At 38.2% G+C, this 21316-nt stretch overlaps 1 protein-coding gene across 4 annotated transcripts in view; it reads right to left on the reverse strand.

Moving 5' to 3' along the window:
• The window catches only part of CHCHD3 (coiled-coil-helix-coiled-coil-helix domain containing 3), a 293112-nt gene that overhangs the window by 98325 nt on the left and 173471 nt on the right, over nucleotides 1-21316 (reverse strand). For 2 of the 4 annotated variants that reach the window (XM_008574435.1, XM_008574433.1), the window contains one exon: nucleotides 193-207. The exons of the other annotated variants lie outside the window; for them this stretch is intronic. In XM_008574435.1, coding sequence (XP_008572657.1) covers nucleotides 193-207 — 15 coding nt within the window. The remainder of the gene's footprint in view (nucleotides 1-192; nucleotides 208-21316) is intronic. 4 annotated transcript variants of the gene reach the window in all.

Here is a 21316-nt window from a genome sequence, read left to right on the forward strand (position 1 = left end):
CCTCAATACTTATAAGAAATAAAGTAAGTTTATATTTTGGCATCCCCATCCTTGTACCATGTGCCACATTGTTCTGCACAGTGATCAAGTGCTGTCTGTCTCGGTGCATGTCTGAGTGACTGTTCACTCAACTATGTGCTCAGTTTACGTGAACCCATTTGCACATTTGTAGGTTGCTGTTTTGCTACTTACTTTGTCTTCAATATCCTGCAGCATGTTAACAACAAAGAAACAGTTATTTAACAACGTAAGTACTGTTTTTTCTTAATGTCACAGAGAAATCTGATGGATAATAACTAAAATGCAAACCTAAGAAGGCAATGGGGAAAAAGTAAGAGGAGATGCTTAACTTGGAACACATTTAAATATCACTGTGCTGTAACAGTTTGAAGAGATTTCAGCAAAAAGTTCGTGCTGCTTGAAAGCATATAAATATACAAAAACAAATACAATATTAAGATTAGATAAAAATACATTCATATGCAAGTATATAATCTACGGCTCTCTGGTACAACACAGTAAAACCTTACTAGTCTGTTAGGAATATAAAAGAAAAAACAAATGCAGAAAAAAATTTTGACAGACAAGCCTAAGTATGAAAAAAATATACACAACTATGTAATCTAAAGAGAAAAGACTTCTGTAAATTCAACACATATTCAAAACATAAATAAAGCAAAGGAAAAAACCATGAGAGCCTCTATAAACAAAAATCATCATAAAATCTAGAGTAAGCAAATGACAAAAAGAGGAAAAGAAGTCCCCATGTGTAACTGTGAGAGTTAATGTTATTAAATATTTAAATCACTTAAAAAATAAGCCTTATCCCTCCCCTCTTCCCACTCCCCCTCAAAAAAACAGAAGAAAAATACACAAACAACAAAGACTGATAATTCACACACAAAAAATTACAAACAATTAAAAAAATCTAATCCCACAGCAAATCAAGGAATGCAAATTAAAATAATAAGGTTCCATTATTCATCTATCAAATTGACAAAAATATAAAATAATAATACTCAATACTCAATATTGGTAAGGATACAGAAAAACAGGCTCTCCTATACACTGCTGGTCAGAATGTAAACTGATAGAATTATTTTGTAAATCAATTCCACAAGATGTAATGTGTTAAAAATGTACATATGCACTGAGATCCAAAAACTCTACTATAGGACTTTTCCTAAGTAATTAAGGCAATATGCAAAGATATTCATTATAGGGGTGCTTAGAATAGCAAAGAAAGAAACAAAACAAAACAATCCAATGGTTAAGTGTGTGTGTGTGTGTATGTCTGTGTGTGTGTGTCTGTGTGTGTACGTGCATATTCAAAATACACTAGGTAAAAAAGAAAAAAAAGAAAATGACTATCAACAGTAAGGACAGTGTATAACCTCTTTTTTTGTAGGGAGGAGATTTTTAAAACATAATGTAAAAAAAGACCAGAAAGATATCTTACAAAACATCAATAGAGGTTACGGTAGAGTGGTAGACTAATAGATGGTTTCTATTTTCTTATTTTTGCTTCTTTACATTTTCAGAATTAAAAGTAAACATACTTTGTAGTCACGGGGTAAAAGTAAGGAATTTTTTGAGGTAAGGGAATAAATATGTTTCTTGATTGTGGTGGTAGTTATACAATTTCTTGCATTTGTCAAAACTCACAGAACTGTACATCAAAAAGAATAAATTTAATTATATAAATTTCTAAAGTAAAAACAAATTAAGCATATTTCAATTTATAAAAATAACTATAAATATATGAATGTGTATATAAATCTTTATTCCCATTAATCTCCATATCATGTGGCCAATTTTACTTCCAGGCATTCAATCCTAGCAAATACTAAGAAAAGTACTGAAGAATTTTTATACGTAAGAAAATGCAACCAGCATCATTTAACAACTAAGTGGAAACAACAGAAGTTGGGTAAATAAGATGTGGCCTGACAATAGAAGGCTGATTATAAAAATTTTGGCCCAGTCAAATGATCAAACATTAAGAGCCATTAAAAACTGATGTTTTCATAGAATAATTTTTTAATTATTCTAGTAAAGGTTGAATGCCTGGTTATATAGACATGGGAAAAAGTGCAAAGTATGCTAAGATGTTAAAAGGGGTTATGATATGCACAGTGGGATATATTTCTTAGAGGGACTATTCTGTTTTCTATTATAATGAACAGTTATTCTGTAATCAGGAAAAAAACATTTAAACATTAATATTACATGTTTATCCTTGACTATGAGACTAAAATGTAACACAATGTAGAATTTAATTTTATTAAGTAATTATACTAACAAGCTCCAAAATTTGTTTTACCAACTTGAACAGTTACAGACAGCATGGAAATTACTTTACCTACTAAATTCTTAATGTACTGGCACCTGGTTCTCTCTCCTATTCAATGTAAGACATTAGCCACCATGGCTGTCAAAACTCTCAAACTAAATAATGTTTCTTTTGTTCACACAGAGAGGTTTGCTTTTAAATGCAAAGAAGCCATAATGGATATTCCATTATGGTTATTTAGAAAATACTTAGAGAATTCAATAGTACAAGTATATGAGTATTGCTTGAGCCTACTGAGGACACTACGCCAACCAACAAACTTAACTTTGAGGAGCTGATTACAATCTAAATAAAGGATGCACAGAAATACCCTCTTTCTGAGACATAATCCTTGAAAAATTTTAAAGCAACATGACAAAAGGTCAGATGTACACACTAAAGATCAAAGAGGGAGACACCTTCAAAGACCTGACAACACCAAAATATAGGCCAATATCACAAATCTTCCCCTTGACTACAAATAGAATCAATAGTTGGAGATCCACTGGGGAGAATAACAAAGCAAGAAACAGGGCCACAACACTTTAACGGCACATTGCTTTGAAACAGTTAATGTGATGCTGGGAGGAAAAGTCACACAATATGAATCCTGAAACTTAAATAAGCCTAGAATACATTGACTAAGCTAATAGCTGCTGAAGATGGAGAGTCACACTCATCTTGAGAAAAAAGCAGTAAACCAACTGCAAGGAAATAAAACTTCTCTACAGAACTCTCTAACAAATATAAAATTATTGTAAACATACAAATACAAACAAAGAGGAATATAACATTATATATTGTTACAGTAGAATCGTTTCTTAGGAAAAAATAAATATAAAAGTTTTTCCCCATCTCCTGTTTGCTGTTCCTAGAATGTGCACTGATTGATTTTCAGATCTTGCTAGTTTGGGGATAACATGATTGGGCTTGAAAACATGACAGAATGTGCTTAAGTGGATCATTATGGAAACAAAGAAAATAAGGAAATCATGTTTTAAGGAACCCAACACATAAACATTTTGATGTCTTAACTCAGTGTTGGTAGCTAGATTAAAAATGAAGTATACATGTATTTACTTAGCCTTTTCAGAAAGAACTTGAAGGTGCTTTACAACAAAGGATATAATAAAGTCGATATGAGAGAAAACTAGGATTTTAGATAATATATTGTGCTGATAGGAACTTTACCTTCCCAAGTACCTTCCTAGGTAAGTCTTCATAGCACAAGCCTTTCACCATCACTATGCCCTTTTGGGGACTCGGGTATAGCACAAAAAGCATGGCACTGGGAACCCAGTGACATCACAATCAGCTCAGAGATAATACATTGTTACTTTGCACATCAAGTACAAGGCATATTAAGGCAAGGTTATTTGCTATGGGAAAGGTTGTACATTTTGAAAGACAAAGTTCCTCAAAATGTCAGTATTCAATTTTAATAGCTGAAGGTAGAAAACAAAGCAGGTACCTGCTCACTCTTCCGTGGGATGATACTATGAAGCCAGAGAATGAAGCCAGGATTGAAAAAGGCAACAACTCTAAATCAGTCTAAATAGGAAATCCCTATAACTGTATTTCTTTTTATTCTAAATCTCATAACAATCTGAAACATACATATAATGAACAGGGAAAGATTAATCTCTCACAATGATATGGAAATCTGTTGTAGGCAAAATCTGTCAGTTCACATAGGCAGATCAGCAAATAAAAGTAGAAAAAGAGCTTTATTTCTTGTCAGAACTACATATGAGGCACAATATACAAGAACCTAATAAAATTATATGCTGACATAAAACAAAGAAAAAGAACTGAAATATCAAAGGGGGCTGAACCATAAACTTGTAAAGTAAATTACATTTAGAAGATATAGAACATGATCACTGTGAATATCAATTAGCCATAACAGAATAATTAATGTAGCCATGTATTCAATTAGTTGAATACTAGACTTTCAATATAAATGAGAAATTACATAGGGTTCACTGAGCCTTTACCAAGTGGCATCAATAAAGACTTATACTTAAAGCATTGTTTTCCAAACCATACCAGATGGTGACCTTCAAGAGGTAACTCATCTAGGTAAACTTAAATGATAGTCAAACTATTATCAACATTAACATACTTTTCAATGACTACATAGAGGCATAAGCTATGAACAAGCCCCAGCCTGAAATGTTAAGGTATACTGATGTCCACTAATACTGTAATACCTGATGTAGGATGAACACAGACCAGAGAGATGAAAGACAAAAGACCACTCTTCCAACAGACTTCTTTATCTGAAGTCTGGACCTCAAACCTAAGCCCCCAAGATTGGATCACATCAGTTTGTTTTTGTTTGTTTGGTCTTCCTCAGAAGAGTTTCAAGAACCCTGGTCCACATTTCAGCTTTTTCATGCTAATAATATACTGAAATAGTCAGCTGAATATGTCCTCTACCACTATGGGGCATATTTGCTTTTTCTCTTGAAATAAGAAAGCACAGGCAAAGACGAATGGTTTTTGAAATCAAAAGTAAAGCCAACAATGAATGAAGAGAGGAGACTGTTAGAATATATAAATTAAGAATAGAAAGTGATGTGGTGGTGTTTTGCTTCACATTTTTCCAAAAGCTCTCTCTTAACTTTTGTGTAGATCATGGTACTTGACAAAAGAAGGAAAAATTGAGTATTAGATGAAATCAGAAACAATTTTATAAGCTTTCTTCCATAGCTTTAGAGAGGGGAGAAAATTTTAAAACACACATTTACTTCTCTAGTTTTCTAGTTTCATTTCATCATTCAGAACTTAGTGGAACTATGACATGATAGGAAACCCACTTGGTGAAGGGACAGGAGACCTGAATGCCTATTCTGACTCTGCTAAATCACTATGTGAACATGTAATGACCCGCCCCAGCACCCATGCTCCAAAGACACTCTCAAATATTCCTTCCTTCATGTAGTTTTTGCCAGACCATCCCTCCTGCTACCTCGCCCACTTCTGCATCTAATGAAACCTTTCCACACCTCTCTATGGCACCTATTTTTGACTGTGCTTTGCAGTACACATGTTCACTTACCCACTGTCCCTCACAACTGCAAACTCTGAGACAAGAAAAGGGCTTCATTCCTCTCTGACAATATCTTTGGTTCAACCTAGGTCTGTACTTTCCACACAGGAAACACTCAGTACATTGTGGATGAACTGAAATGAACTGCGCTGAGGGGAAGAGTTTGTACGAAGAAAGCAGACAAAGGTGCTGCCAGCATGTCACTCAAAAATGCACAATCCAGGAGCAATCAGCAAGTATTCTTTTTAGAAGCTCAAAACTGAAAGCTCAAAAAGTAGAGTAGGCTACTAAAAGGGCTTCCTGCATCCATGTCTTGATCAACAATTGTTTACTAATTAGCACAATGACAACTGGAAATGGGATTTTACTAGTGAAAATGGCCCATTAACTAGCATGATAAATGTTAGATATGGGTTCTTACTAGTAAAAATGAAAGCTATCAGTTATAAGAATTAGCTACCACATTATAAAGATACTCCTACATCTGCTGCCTGAACAAGTTATGAGAATTTAACTTTAGAAATGGTGCCCCAGAATTGATCCCTAAACAGTACCGTATCCAGCCATCAGTTTAAGACAGAGATGATTCTCATCCTTGGCACTACTGACATTTTGGACAGATAATTGTTCACTATGCAGAACTACCCTGTGCGCTACAGAATGTTCAGCAGCATCCCTGGCCTCTAACCTGCAGAAGCCAGCGGCACCACCTCTACCCTTAGTTGTGACAACCAAAAATGTTCCCAGACATTGCTAAATGTCCCCTCAGAGGCAAAATTGCCTCCTGTTGAGAATCACTGGTTTAAGAGGATTGTTGGTTGTCTGAGGCCAACTATGAGTAGACTCAACTGCCACAGGTAAACTTTTCCTACAAAGAAAGCACCTAAAGAACACTAAACTGGGATTCCATTGAGTTTTACATAATGAGTTGTACCTGCTTGCTAATGAATCTTTGTTCAGTAAATTTCTGTTATGTATCGTAGAACTGGGCTTGGGGTCTGCTAGTATTATATATAACCTGGTAGCAGGGTAAAGTTGCAAAGGCACAATGTACCAAAGCAACAAGAGTGGCTCACATCTCTGTAATGAATCATATCCAGTGAGAGAGAAAACTGAATATTTTAATTCATTATTATATGTGACTAAGGAGGAAAAGTATAAAATAGATACATAAACTCATTTTGTTTTATGGCTCTCTGTAAAACTAGAATCAAGGCCTATATTGCACGTAAGATTTTGAATACATTAAACTGATGCTCAGTTCATGCAGAACTGATATTCAGTTGACATGAACTGGTACTGGTTGCTTAACATTTGTTCTGCTTGGGCAGTGACTACATCATACCTGTTGTTAAATATTTCATATATCATCCCTTACAACAAGGTATATTGTGATTCCATTATACTTACAAGCTTCACGTTACAAAGTAACATGACATTTTAACATGAAATTTCAACATGACAGGTGCTGAAACATATCACCTCATCAGTTCAGTGGGATATATTCTGTACTCCTCCTCAGCATCCTTTTAAAACATGAACACCTATCACAATCCCCAACATATAAGAAACATTAAGTAAATGCTAAAGCAAAAGTAAAATGAACTGTTGGGGTTTCAGAATTCTCAGGTAAGCAGTTTTATCTTCTCTAATGACACTGACATCAGCTACTACATGCTTATGAAGGACACAAGTGGATATAAATAGGCATTAAGTCTAAAAGAAAAGACTATGTTGAATCAAATTCAACTACAGAATATAAAACAAATAGAGTTCCAGCAGACTAAGTTCTATCAAATAAATAAGGGCTCTATGCCACAGAGTCATTAGCAAACTTAAAAACTTTAAAACTAAGAATTATAACTGATCAAGGAAAAAGTGGTAAAAGGGGCCATATTCAATATAACTGTGTGATTACATGGACTTAAAACAGGATAAGGGTTTTTATTATCAAATTCAGCTGCAGCCAGATTGTTGTTATCAACTACTGAATGCTACCATTACATGTAAAAGCAGGGTGGTCTCAACTCTAAACCACAGTTGTTATGGTACAGAATGGGAAGAAGGATACATTTTGAGTTACGTTAACTCAAGGTGCAATTACACTAAAACATCTCTATCTCCTTATTCTATACTAAGGGGAATAAGACTTCCACTTCCAGGCACTTATATATAATCTTGTTTTACCATGGAGATTAAAAATCTCAGAGGCACTCTGACACAGAGATGATAGTTAAACTGCACTATCTGTGCCAAGGTATCTGGTGTCATTGATCTGACAAATTGAACAACATGGAGACAATTACTGCACAACTTTTGAATTCCTTTTCTTCGTATTAACTATTTGCTCAATTTCAATTTAGATTTAATGTTCACACTATTGTAACCAATTGGCTAGTAGCTGACTTTTTCTCTTGCGATCTGTTTCACATTCAGGGCTGGAGAAAACATCCAAAGATCATCCAATTCAATTTACAGGAAGTGAGGCTCCAAGTTCCTTGTTGGCTAAGGGAATTCTTTAAGGTCAGGAAGAGAGTTAGTTCTGGAACCCCTGCCTCTTGACCACAGGCTACTTCCCATCACTCTCTGACTTTATTTCTTTCCATGTTGGCTTCAAGTTAGGAGAAGAAAATGTAAAAATGACTAGTCAAACATTTATAGTTACTTTCAGCACTACTCAACATAAAGAGATTTTTAAAAATCTGATGCAACAGTTAATTCAGACAACTCTAAAAATATCTTCATAACCACTTGTATACTATGTCAGTTCTGGTCCTCCAGGATGCAGATGCTGAGACAAAGTACAAGACACTGATTATGGGGAAATGTCTAGGAATGATAAGGAAAAGAGGGAGCAGGAGAAAGTAGGAGAGCCTCAAACTACACCACAGGTCTGACACCCAATGGGATAGAGAGGGAAGGAAGGAGCACTAAGAAAATCTTGACAAGGCTGATGGGAAGCCCCAAAGCATGTGGTGAATCCCAATGGGGCAGCAGCTTGATGCTGTCAGCTAACTGCACCATAGCCTGTGCAGCAGATTCTCTTGTAAAGACAGAGCTAATGGGCACACTCCCATGGCTACCACATAATCCACTCTGCTAATTAATATAAAACAAAATGTCGACAACAAACCTTGAGCAGGTCTTAAACACTAAATTCCAGTTCAAACAGAATGTAAACCAGCAAACCAAGAATGGGATTACATGGGTTTGTATGTATCAACTCCCTTTAGAACTGCTTCACTTATGTAGGCCATGCTGAGTAAATAAAATTAGACCTGTGAAATGCAATTTGATCCATAAGTTTTAGGTAGTAGAAAAAGCAACAAAGCAGGCATCAGACAATTAAAGCTTTGGTTCAAAGAGAGCAATGCCCAGGGTCCTGGGTGAGAGCCAAGGGAAGCTCCATCTGCCCAGACCAGGCAAGAGAGCAATGCCTGGGGTCCTAGGCAGGAGCTGAGAGTAGCACTGTCCCCCTGCCTCACTCCCCCACCCCCAGCCAGAAGCAGATGAGAAAGCGTGCTGAAAACATCACTGCTGCACTGGTGGCCCACCACAGCCATGGCTGCCACACAAGTGGCTCAACACCACAGCAGTGGTCACAGCCACCATGTAGGAGGCCTGCCAGATACTCGATTGCACTGACACAAGGAGAATCACCAGCGAAGACCAGAAAAAGGAGAGGACACTATTCACTTCAAAACCCACCCAGAGTAACAGAAGAAGCAATTGCTCTACCAGATGACCAGGCATCAACATAGAGATACTAGAAATACAAAAACCCAAGAAAATATGACACCACCAAAAGAGTACAGTAATTCCAAAATAGCAGATCTTATAAAACAGGAAACCCTTGCAATGACTAAAAAGGAATTCTTAGCAACAATCTTAAGGAAATTCACCTAGACAACATAATCAAAAGAGGGGAAAAAAACCCAGGATATGAAGGAGGAAATTTACAAAGAGATTAATACCTTAAAAAAGAACGCAGCAGAACTCATAAAACTGAAAGATTCACTCAACAAAATAAAAAATATAACCAATAGCTTAAGCAGCAGGCTAACACAAGCAGAAGATAGAATTTCTGATCTTCAAGATCAGATAATTTTTTCAAAATAAACCTGACAGACAAAAAAAAAGGAAAAAAGAACTTTAAAAAATGAAGAAAATCTAAGAGCTAACAGACAACCTTAAGTGCAAAACATTTGAATCATGGGTGTTACAGAAGGGGAAGAGAAAAGAAAAGTCATGGAAAAACTATTCAATAAACAACCAAAAACTTCCCAAATATAGGGTAGACATGGACCTTCAGATCCAGGAGGTTCAAAGATCTCCAAACAGATTCAGGCCAAAAAGATCCTCTCCAGGACACATTACAGTCAAACTGATAAAGCTCAAAGACAAAGAAAGAATCTTAAAAGAAGCAAGAAAAAAGAGTCACCTACAAGGGAGTCTCCATCAGACTGCAGACTTCTCAACCGAAACTCTACAGGCTAGAAAAAAAAGGGATGATATATTTAAAATACTAAAAGAAAAAAACTGCCAGCCAAGAATACTATATCCAGCAAGGCTAACCTTCAGAAATGAGGAAAAATAGCATATTTTCCAGACAAACAGAAACTGCAGGAGTTCACCACCACAAGACTAGTCCTACAAGAAATCCTCAAGGACATCCTGCATCTGGAATCCAAAAAACAATAATCACTACCACAAATACACAAGAAAGAACAAAACCCCCTGGTAGAACAAAAATGCAAATATAAAAGAGAAAGAAACTAAATATTCCCACTACAAAAATCATAGTAGCAATGTAATAATGCCTCCGTTTTATTTCTGATTTTAGTAATTTTGGTCTTCTCTCTTTTTTCTTGGTCAGTCTAGATAAAGGTTCACAAATTTTGTTGATCTTTTTAAATAATCAACTTTCAGTTTTGTTCATTTTTTCTACTGTTTTTTAATTTCCTAGTTCATATATTTCTGTTGTAATATTTGTTATTTCCCACTTAAATTTGCTTTTGGACTGGTTTGCCCTTCTTTTTCTATTTTCTTAAGGTAGAAGTTTACCTTACTAATTAGCGATTTTCCTTATTTTTAATACAGGTATTTACAAGTATAAATTTTCCTCTAAACACTGCATGAGCCCTACATCCTATAAATTTTGATATGCTGCACTTTGATTTTTATCTTAAAGTACTCTCTAATTTCCCTGTGATTTTTACCCATTGTTTATTTAGCAGAGTGCTGTTTAATTTCCACACATTTGTGAATTTTCTAGATTTCCTTCTGTCATTGTTGTCAGAGAACATATTTTATATGATCTTAGTCTTTTTAAATGTATTAAGACTTATTTTGTGGCCAAAATAAAAAATAAATAATAAAATCAGAATTTCAGCAAGATAAACGAGAGATGCACTTTCAGCTGTTTCATTACGGTCAACTAAACTAAATTTTGAACCAGGAAAATAATAAAATAAAGCTTTGATTTCACCATGGCTGCCAATTCTTGGTCTTGGGCAAATCACTTACCCTTTTGGGGGCTGTTTTCTTATTTGTAAAATTAAGAGGATAGGCTAAATCACATCTAAGATCCTTCTAACATTTACATTTTATGCATTACATTTCCCACAACATTTCTTCTATTATTCATTTGGAATCTACCACATAGCTAGGCCACAGGAAACTCAATAAATGTGTATGTTCTGCTGCCAAATTGCTAGGATGCAACAAGCACACATTAAACAACATTTGGAAATAACCATGTGTCTGTGACACCTGGTTGCCAGGGGCAGACACTGCATAGTGGCAGCGATGCTCCCTCTCTGCCTGACTTGGCACTACTAGAACAGATTGTAGCAATATTTGCTGGGCTGCTTCATGAACCTGACACCACCTGGCAAATTCAAATAGGTAAGAGTGGGGCTGGAAGGAGCCACTTTTCTAAAACAAGTTCAACCCATTGCTGCTAACTAAATCACACTAGTTTTCATTTTCTACATAAAACTGGGTAAGGCCAGACAAAAATCAGGCATCTTTACCTCATTTATGGCTCTTTACAGAGGCTGATACAATGGAATTACATTGCATGCATATTTAGCTTATACAAACTCAACTACTCAGGCTGAAGAAGGGAGAGAGAATGATTTTAGTAGTGCTCAGGATTCCACCTACTCCACAAGGAAGCCTGGGACAGGAGACACACATCAGTTCTACTCTTGGCCCGTTTCATTCCCACATGTCCTCACAGAATGACAATCTTGTCTAGTGAAAGCAATTCTAGTAGTCCAAGTTACACAAGCTTCAGTCACAAACCCTCAAATGAAAGCCAGCATTTTCACCTAGTGCTCAATTAAAGGAACCTCCTGACCCAATGATGGAAGAAAAACTAGCAGTGCTGGATTAAGAATAATATTGAACAAAAGAAATTTTTACTTTACATGCTGATTTTCATCTCAACCCCTAAATAAAATGCAACTCCACCATATTCCAAGGAAAATGGGATTTGGAAAAGTATGTGAAGGATAAAAAATTACTTTTCAAAAATCCTCAAGAATGGCCACTGGTAAGGAAAGGGCGCTGGCCATTCACAACATTCTGGTTTTCCCCAAACCCAATAATGAGGGGATTCTTGAATATCTTTAGTCTGTACACAAAGCCTCCAGCTTACCTGACCAAGGAAAAGAGGTGAAGAGGCGAGATTATGATAAAAACTAGTGATAACGTCAAGCTTAAACAAAGCAAAAGGGGAAAAAGTCTTAGAAAGGAGGTATGAGAACAGAATGCACCCAAAACATGAATCATGGGGTAGAGTACACAAGACAGGATGGACATAAGCCACTTGCGTTCCTGCATCAAGCCGGGTGAAGAGGGATGAGAAGACAGCCATTATCTACCCACTGGACGCGGTGAAGGCAAACATCCCAGGAGGAACCTCTTGCCAGACTCACTCCTTCCTTGGGCACGGCCAGTTTACACTTAGCTTTATTATCATCCTTATCTGTACTCTGGTGTGGGAGGATCATAACAAAGCAGAAAACTACAGAATCTCAAACTCTAGAATCCCCTGGCACACTGGGGGATGCATTTAACCGGAGGTTTGCTGCCAAGAACCTCAGGAATGGATATAACCAAAATGTCAACTTACAATCTTTAACATTCTTTTTCACTTTTGAAGACTTTACAACTGCATCATTTTACTAGAAAGCCTTACTACACAGTAATGTGAAGTAAGTAGTTCAGTTTCTACAAGTACCTTTTTTTTTTTTTTTTTGTCTTTTTCCGTGTCCGGCAATGGTTCGCAACCCTCAGTGTCGCCCCCGTACCGGACCGGGACCGGCAACGGGATCGCAACCCTTGGTGTTGCTCCCGCGCCTCGCTCAGCCAGTGAGCGGGAACCGGTCTGTATGTGGGATCCGAACCCTCGGCGGGAGCGCCACTGCACTTCCCAAGCGGCGCACTATAGCAGTGCGCCACCGGGCCGGCCCTACAAGTACCTTTTTAAAATTTATTTATTTATTTTACAGTTGACAGTTGCAGACAAGAGACTTTTCTGAAATCCACAGCTGGAACAGCTGTCTCTTGAACACAGAATTTCTGATTCTTCCCATGAGAGCTCACCAGGCAGGCAGACCCTTTCTAGGTTTGGACCCAACAATAAAAAGCAACCTCATGATTTTGATTTGGTTTTGCCTGCTGGGAAGTCAGAATATTATTAACTACCTGACATGAGTATCCTGTCTGCTTTGGTTAAGGCTATCATTTTAATTATATATTGTCTTTCAAGCTTAAAAAAAAAAATCATCCTCCAGTGAGTATGATTTTCATTAATCCATCATTTGATCAGTTGCTAGAAAGTTCTAGTAACTGTTCAGACTGAGAAACTAAGTGATCAGAATCCAGCCCAGAAGAAAGTGACCCCACCATCAAGCCTCTTAAAACGAGTAGATTATGTCGAGTGCAAAATGATGATCTTAATGACAAACCATGAATGACATTTGATGCCAGATTTCTTAGCTAGCAAAAATACTCAGATAAAAAGAGAAAGAATCACATAGATCTGAAGCAGAAATGTACCCTAGAAACAAACCAAGGCCCTTAGATGTTAAAGATACTTTTAAGATCATAAAGGTAGTCATGAGTTAAAAATAGGATACAGATTATCTTGACACACATGTTAAAGCTGGCATACTAAACAATCTGATATTCTTAAGAACCTGCCTATGTATAAGAAAGAATCCACAGAGCTTCTAAGATGCAATTCCTTTCCAGAGGCATTTACTATCTGAGATGAGCACCGCAGAGTGGACAAAGATATTACACACCACAAATCAAAATAGCTGCATGCAAATATATTCACTAAAAGTAGCAGATATATATGTTAAGCATAAATAACCAAGGTCCATAACTCAATTAGCAGGGTAAGAGAAATATTTTACTGAAAGCGCTGGCTTCATCCTTTAAAATTTTACAATATTGTGCAAAGAGAATGGATGTTAAGTGCTTTCACCACAAAAATGATACCTATGTGAAGTAATGCATTTGTTAATTAGCTAGATTTAACCATTCCACAATGTATATGTTATACACGATAAATACATACAATGTTATCTGTCTTTAATTTAAATTTTCAATATTAGCCAGCTATTCGATTTCTTAAAATATTGAATGTTTTGTGATCCTTGGCATTTGTCACCACACATAGAATACTCCAGGCTACAGTAAAGAATTAGTGCTTTTTCTAACTGAACTAAAAAGACGGCCTGTTTGCTTTGAAAAACGGCTAACACCTGCTATTAATCTGAAACTGCAAACAAGCAGTATAATGACATTTAGCAAGTTAACACCCCCTCCACCACTTTCCTGAAAGAGCATAAGTGACACTTCATATCTCTGCAAAAAAATTTTTTTTAAAAGTTCTAAGAAATAGAATTATATTTTACTACTAATAAAGACACATGAGATTATTAAAACCAGACACTGTGTCCCTGCAGTGTGACAAGCCTGGTCTAAGCGCTGAAGGAATTCCCTCGCAAGCCCCCTATCTTTTTCCTTTTTTCTTTTTGTCTGGTGTCAGATGAATACAGCAGTAATGATGACATGATCAAGGAAGAGCTGACAACCGGCTGGAATAGTTGTAAAAAGACTGCCTAGCTACTCTTTGCAACAAGCTATCTTTTGTCCTACTGGAGCTTTCTGTCACCTGACGTAGACTGCATCCTCAAGAGATAAAATGCAACATAAAACTATTAATTGATCTATTGTCCAAATAGTTCCTGTCACACTTTGGAGAACTTTCCCAATTTGGATGGGAGAATGGCCTAGCCACCAACTTACTCAGCTCTAACAGCACACAGCCATGATCTAAGCAGACTATACAATTCATGATAGTCCATAAATGACTCTGGGATATTCTGATTGTGTCTCTTCCTGACAGAAGAATAAACCATACCCCTATACACGTGCCAACATGTTAAGCTAAAAGTTTAAATAATTAACCCATTTGAAGAACAAAACAGACAATGTATCTATTCATTTATTCAACAAGCACTCAGTGAAAACTTATTTTGTGCAAGACCTTCAGACACTGAGCTGGATATGATAGACTACAATAAATAACTAGCCTAATGTATCTCATTCAATGACCATAAACCACAATCTTAAAGCTCCTAATCACACCAAGAGCTATAAAACTACTGGGAAACCATTTCTGTCTATAAATGCAATACTTTTCAGAAACTTACAAACTGGGGCAGAGAGCAGTGCACAGGTTGTACACACAACCAACCATAATAAAAGGTAATATATGATAAGGATAGTGGATGCTGCAAGGAAAATAAAGGATTTGATCAGCTGGACTAGAACTTGAAAGCTGGATGAGTAGGATTTAGATGGGTAGAAACAGTGTCAAAGGCCATTGCAAAAAAGGAAACAATAAGCAGAAGTACACAGGAGGGAAGAAAGGAGGCCTCAGCAAATGTATCTGTTGAAGAGGGAATTACAGTAAGAGCGCCAGAATAAGTGGAAACTAGGCTGCAGGAAGACTTAACTGTCTAGCTAAGAGATCTGGACTTCAGCCTGTAGGCCATGGGGGGCCTTCTAAAGGTTTTTGAGCATGATGAAAACAGTATTTTAGGAAGATTAGTCTTGGTATACAGGATGGATTAGAAAGAGAGGAGAATAGCAGTAGGGAGGATCCAGTTGTAAGATATTAGAACCTACACGTGCTGAATGACAGCCATGTTTCCACCAGCCCTCTCAAAATATCATCTAAAGTAAATGCACACATTCTAGTGGAAGGCTAGTGAGCTGTAAAACCGAAAAAACAGACCATGATCCAAAACAGGGAAATATACAAGAATTAACACAATGCATACCACTGGCCATGCTACAGAAAATCTCCAAAGAAAACTACTGGAACCATGTAATTTGAGATACGTCACTGGTACATTCAAGAGATCAAACACCCTATTCTAAAATAAAATTAATCAAAGAGGAAAAAATAATTAATGAATAAGGAAGAAAATTAGGATATATCATCAAGAAGTATTAGAAATTGTTTTCTTTAACCACCAATCTCAGTCAATGGTTAAAAATCTGGTGTTTGATAGACTTCCAATCAAGATGATGGAATACATGATACCCAGCATCACCTTCTCCCATAATGAACCAATTTACAACAATTAAAAAGCAAAAATTGCCAAGTTGGGGCCACTACAGCTCAGGGCAAGAGGAGTAGAGACCTACTGAGTTCATGAAAGCAGGAGAAGCCACGATGAGAAAAATGAAGGATTGCTCCAATCATCTCAAGCCTCGATCACTTCAAGCCTGGCTGTGGTGAGCACACGGAGCAAGAGCTGGCAAAAACCACTGCTGCACCCTCCATGTGAAGTTGCTTGGAGGTGGCAGAGGAAAAGAAAGCCTTAGTGGTCCCCTGGCCAGCAAGACCACTAACAGGGTTCCCATGGACCCACACAGCAGTGAGGGGCCACAAACAACTGAAAAAAGGAGCCACTCAGAGGCCAGTGAGTCATTCCAAAGGACAAGAGCATGGCCCGTCCCATGGGAAGTGTCTGGAGTGCAGGGAGTGGGGGAGACAGGCCCACCAGGGGAACACTGGGGCACAGCATGGACAGCTGATCTGCCCTCCAATTAGCACAGGCCCACTCAGTGGAGACTAGTCAGGAATATAGAACTGCAGGGGGTGTGTGGTTTGCTGAAAAGACTCAGGCCCACACCAAAGTGTCCACACAACCCAGGTGTATCGGACCTCACAAGACCTGGAAGTGATTACAAGCTCAACAATTAAAAGCTGATATGCACAAAAAGCCTTCCCCAGAGAATCAGCAGCAAAGCAGCAATTTAGCTCAACCACAAGGCTTAAGTGCTGGTTCCCACAGGAAGTTCCCCCATTACAGAAGTAACCAAAGGACAACAAATTAGTTCCAGTGCAGAGTTTAAGAGGTGGGGGTAGTAATAGTCCAACACAGAAGTGAAAATAAAAAACAAAGACCCACAGATCAGAGACCAGGTTCTGTTATTAACCAGCAGAGGTCTAACCAAAGAACACCATAAAACCTAGAAGGATGGGAAGCCCACCAGCCACCCAAGCCTGGAGATCACACACCCCTGATATCCACATCCAGCCCCAGAGACAACCACCAGGTTGCTGCCAGAAGCACCCAAGCTCCCAAGTCAAGGGGGTGAGGGTGGGATGGCTGAGGGCCTCAGCCACACCCCCCAACATTTGCATCCAGCTTAGCAATGACAACTGACCAAGCTACTGCCAGAAGCACCCTTGGCTCCCAAGCCAGGGCAGGGTAGGGGGAGAGGCCTCAGCCACGCCCCCCACACCCCCATGTCTGCATCCAGCCCAGTGATGGCCACAGAGCCACCACCAGAAGTGCTGTGTGGGATGGGGGAAGGAGTCACCCAAGGGCCTCAGCCATACCCCCATGAGGGCCGCATCCAGCCCAGCCATGACTGAGCCACTGCCAGAAGACCCCTGGGCTCCCCTGCCGGAATAAGGGGGGTGCCACAGGCCTCAACCATGTCCCCCTTCCCTCCTTCCTCCTCCTCCACCCTATATCCCTCCTCCTCCTCTCCCAACTGCTCCACATCTTAGAATGTAAAATAATAATAATAATAATAAAATAAATAAAATTTTTTTAAAGTCTGGTGTTTAAGAGAATTATGCTGCCATCACATGGGAAAATATAACTGGCAGTTTTCTCATGGCCAGCCTGACATAAGTAGCAATGTCCTTCCATCAAAAGTTCAAATTTGCTACAGTCTAACACTAAATTTTAAGTCCTTTATCCTAAAGGAAAGACAACTACAATATAAAATTTCCAACTTTAGAAAAACAAATAAATGGGGGGTAGTGGGGGGGGAGCAGGAGGAGACACAACAATCACAATAATTCCTTGAACTTGTTAAAATTAGTGAACAGATATGATGTTGATGGGGAGAGGGGAGTGGGAGGGGAGAAAAGGAGGAATTGGTAAAGGGACATGAAAATCACCACTGTATATTGATAAATTAAAATAAAATAAAGAGAAAAGAAAAACCATGGTGGCTCTAGCCATAAAATTTTAAATATCCTAACTTTAATATTTGATCAGATATTTCACTGAGAGGTGGTTCAGTATGCCACCTTCAAAACATGACCAAAGTAACCTGTACTCTATTCTTAACTCATGACTTAACTACCTTTCTGACCTTAAAAGCATCCTTTTATATCTGAGAACCTTGGTTTTTAAGGTAAGGTCTAAAATTTAAAACTCTACACTTTCCTCCACGAAGGGATCAACCTTTTCACTAAGTGGCTAAGATGCCCCAAGAAGTGTGTCAGAAGCATGAGCTCTTGCCCCAAGTACTGAGTCCAGGCCAGGCAGGTTCCTTCAGGCTTCTGAGGACACTTCAACAAAATGGAAGACAGACCCCAAGGGACAGATTCCTGAACTCAGGAGTTCCAGAGAACTTTCTAGAGAAAGCCCCTTCTATTAACATAGACTAACAAAAACTAATAGTGGTACAGCACTTTAGAGTTTATAAAATTCTTTCATTCTTTCACTGTATCACTTATTTAATTCTCAAAACAATTCTAAGACTCCATTAAATTCTCAAAGCTACACCAAGAATACTGCATTAACAGAGGAGTAGTAAAATAAACAAACTCTGCCAAAATTATCACCCTGATTTCACAGTGGAACACACTGAAGGTCACAGAAGTCAGAGGAAATGGCCAAGTCAACCTGGCCAATAAATGATCAACATGTTCAGTTCTGTTTTTTTTTTTTAATCAACCACTCTTGTTATTAGCACAACTTCCTTTACCACCTTCTGGACAAAGCCATGCCAGGTTCTACTGGCCACTCCCTTTCGTAAACTCCTCATGGCATTTGCAATCTACAGCACACAATTCACTCAGCAATAGTTATAGAGAAAGTCCTATGCATGAAGCATTGTACAAAGTGCTATTAATTAGGGGCAGGAGCGAGAACAATAAAATAATCAGATATAGGTTTTCCTATGAAAAGCTTGCATCAGGAAATAGCACAAGCATATAAATAACTATAAAAGTAAAAGTAAAACTGGTGGACCATGAACTCCTCGAGCACTGGGAGTGTGTGTTTTTATCGCTATATGACCAGAGCCTAGCACGGTGCCTGCAAGTATACAACAGGTGCTCCACAAATGCTTGATGGATGGCTGGGAGAACAGTAACATTTCCTTTGGCTCCTACACTTGTCTACACTGCTTAGCATCCTGACACAACCAGGTAGGTTTAACTAAATGCATGCTATTTATCACTCAACTTTCTTGTATTAATGAACTATTGGGACTTCAAGAATTGGATTTTTGACAGAGAAAGGTGAGGAGGAAAAAGTGTATTTCTGCAGTTCCCCTTTGAATGTCTGTCACTCAGTTCAATACTGGGCATTTCTATGTATCATTATCTCCATCTCTCTTGTGCCAAGAGATACCTCTAAGCAGGCAGCTCACTATTTCCATTTCTCTTGATCCAACCTGACCCCTCTAACTTTATCAAACTGAAAACAGCAGTGCATTACAGATGAGTGAAGGGCTAGCAATTACATTTCCAGTACACTGCAGACAGAGGCAGTGTGTCCCCACTCCTTCCTCCCGTGCTGAAGGCTCAACCATCACTGCCTCTTCCCCACTGAGTCTAGGGTTTGCCAGAGTAGTACCCTGGCTGTCAGACACGCTATGGCTGAAAGAAGAGTGATCCAAGGAGAAGAAAAAAATAATGGAGAACTAAGAGGAATGAAGGAGAGTAATTAAGGTACAGTAGATGGAATCATAGGTTATCCCTAAAAAGAAGCACAAACCATTCTAAGCCAGAAAGAATCAGGGTTAAAATGGCATGGAGAAAGTGGACAGAAAAGTTGGAGGAGATGGGAGTTCAACAAATACAGAGGGGTCATTCAGTAGTCTTAAGAGGTATGCCCAGTATCTAAATGAACACATCAACGTTGAAGCAGGGAAAGCAAATACTTGCTCTCCTCTCCCCACTGGTTTAGTGCCTCCTAGACTGACTTCACAGCAACTGATTTTTGGCTCCTCAAAACCTTTCTTTTCCATTGCCCCAAGCAAGCCAAATGTTTAAAACTTTATTACTACCCAAAATAACACTTTTGGCATGACTGAGTGTATTAAATACAAACCCAATCTGATCTAAATAACTGAATACACATGAAATATAAGTTCATAACTGAACACTAACATGCCCTGCCATGTCCTTTTTATTCCCTCTTCTCACCTCAATTGCTACTAACTTTTTCATTCCCCTTACCTTTGTTAACACAATAAACAATTAAACCAGCCAAACCAGAAAACTGTCCTATCCATAACTCTTCTTCACCCTCTATATGCAACAAATTTCAATATCCTATTAATTATATTTCATGTATCACCTTCAGGATTTTTGTTATATTGGCTACCATTTAAGACTTACTGCTATTTACTTGATATTTTTCTTTAAATTAGCTCACTTTTAAAAGTTGAATAATTATAAAAGAAATCTTTATACAACTACCATATCAGAAAACCAGATTCAACTGTTGTAGATAGAAGATAATAGAAAAATATAATAAAAACAACTTCTGGTTAGAAATTGATGCCTGTCCCAAGGTTCTGAACTGACACGTGCTCCCTTCTTTTTGATAAAATGGTAGACAAACAACTTCTAGTGGTTACAGGCAAAGTATATCACCAATGATGTTAGCAGTAAAGTCTGGGGTAAATAGCACGTAATCCACAGCCAGAACCTGTGGATTGAAATTTTGGCTCCTCCTACTAGCTATATGATATTGGGCAAGTTATTCTAACCTCTGTGCCTTAGTTTCCTCATCTATAAAATGGGATTGTTAACAGCACCTCCCTCCTGAGATTGTTATGAGGTTAAATGAGTTAACATGTGAAGTGCTTCAATCTTCTATATTTGTTAAATAAAAAGAGTATTCATCACAATGGCAACACTCAGCTCTGCCAAAAAGCCCACATGCACTGTAACACCTAGAGCATCACAACAAATGGCACCATCTATTATGTGATAAAAATTCCAGAACATCGACAAATCAAAAGCCCATCTGTGTCAAGGATACATGCCAGGAAGGCCAGAGAAAGAGAATGTTGAGATTCCAATGGAAGTGGAGCGACTGCACCCTGCATTTCTTCTGCTTCAACTAGGCCAGAGATTTGGCTACCCCTTGAGTTCGACAACCTTTGGTAACAGCACTAGGTATATCAACGATGAATAAAATCCTGACTCAAGAATCTGGAAATAGAATGTGGAGGCAGATAGATAATTTTTAAAAGTCACAACACATCGGGCCGGCCCGGTGGCGCACTGGATAGTGCGCCGCTTGGGAAGCGCGGCAGCGCTCCCGTCCGAGGGTTCGGATCCCATA

Source organism: Galeopterus variegatus, unplaced genomic scaffold (genome assembly GCF_000696425.1).
Source record: "Galeopterus variegatus unplaced genomic scaffold, G_variegatus-3.0.2 Scaffold1048, whole genome shotgun sequence".
NCBI classification, from domain to species: Eukaryota; Metazoa; Chordata; class Mammalia; order Dermoptera; family Cynocephalidae; genus Galeopterus; species Galeopterus variegatus.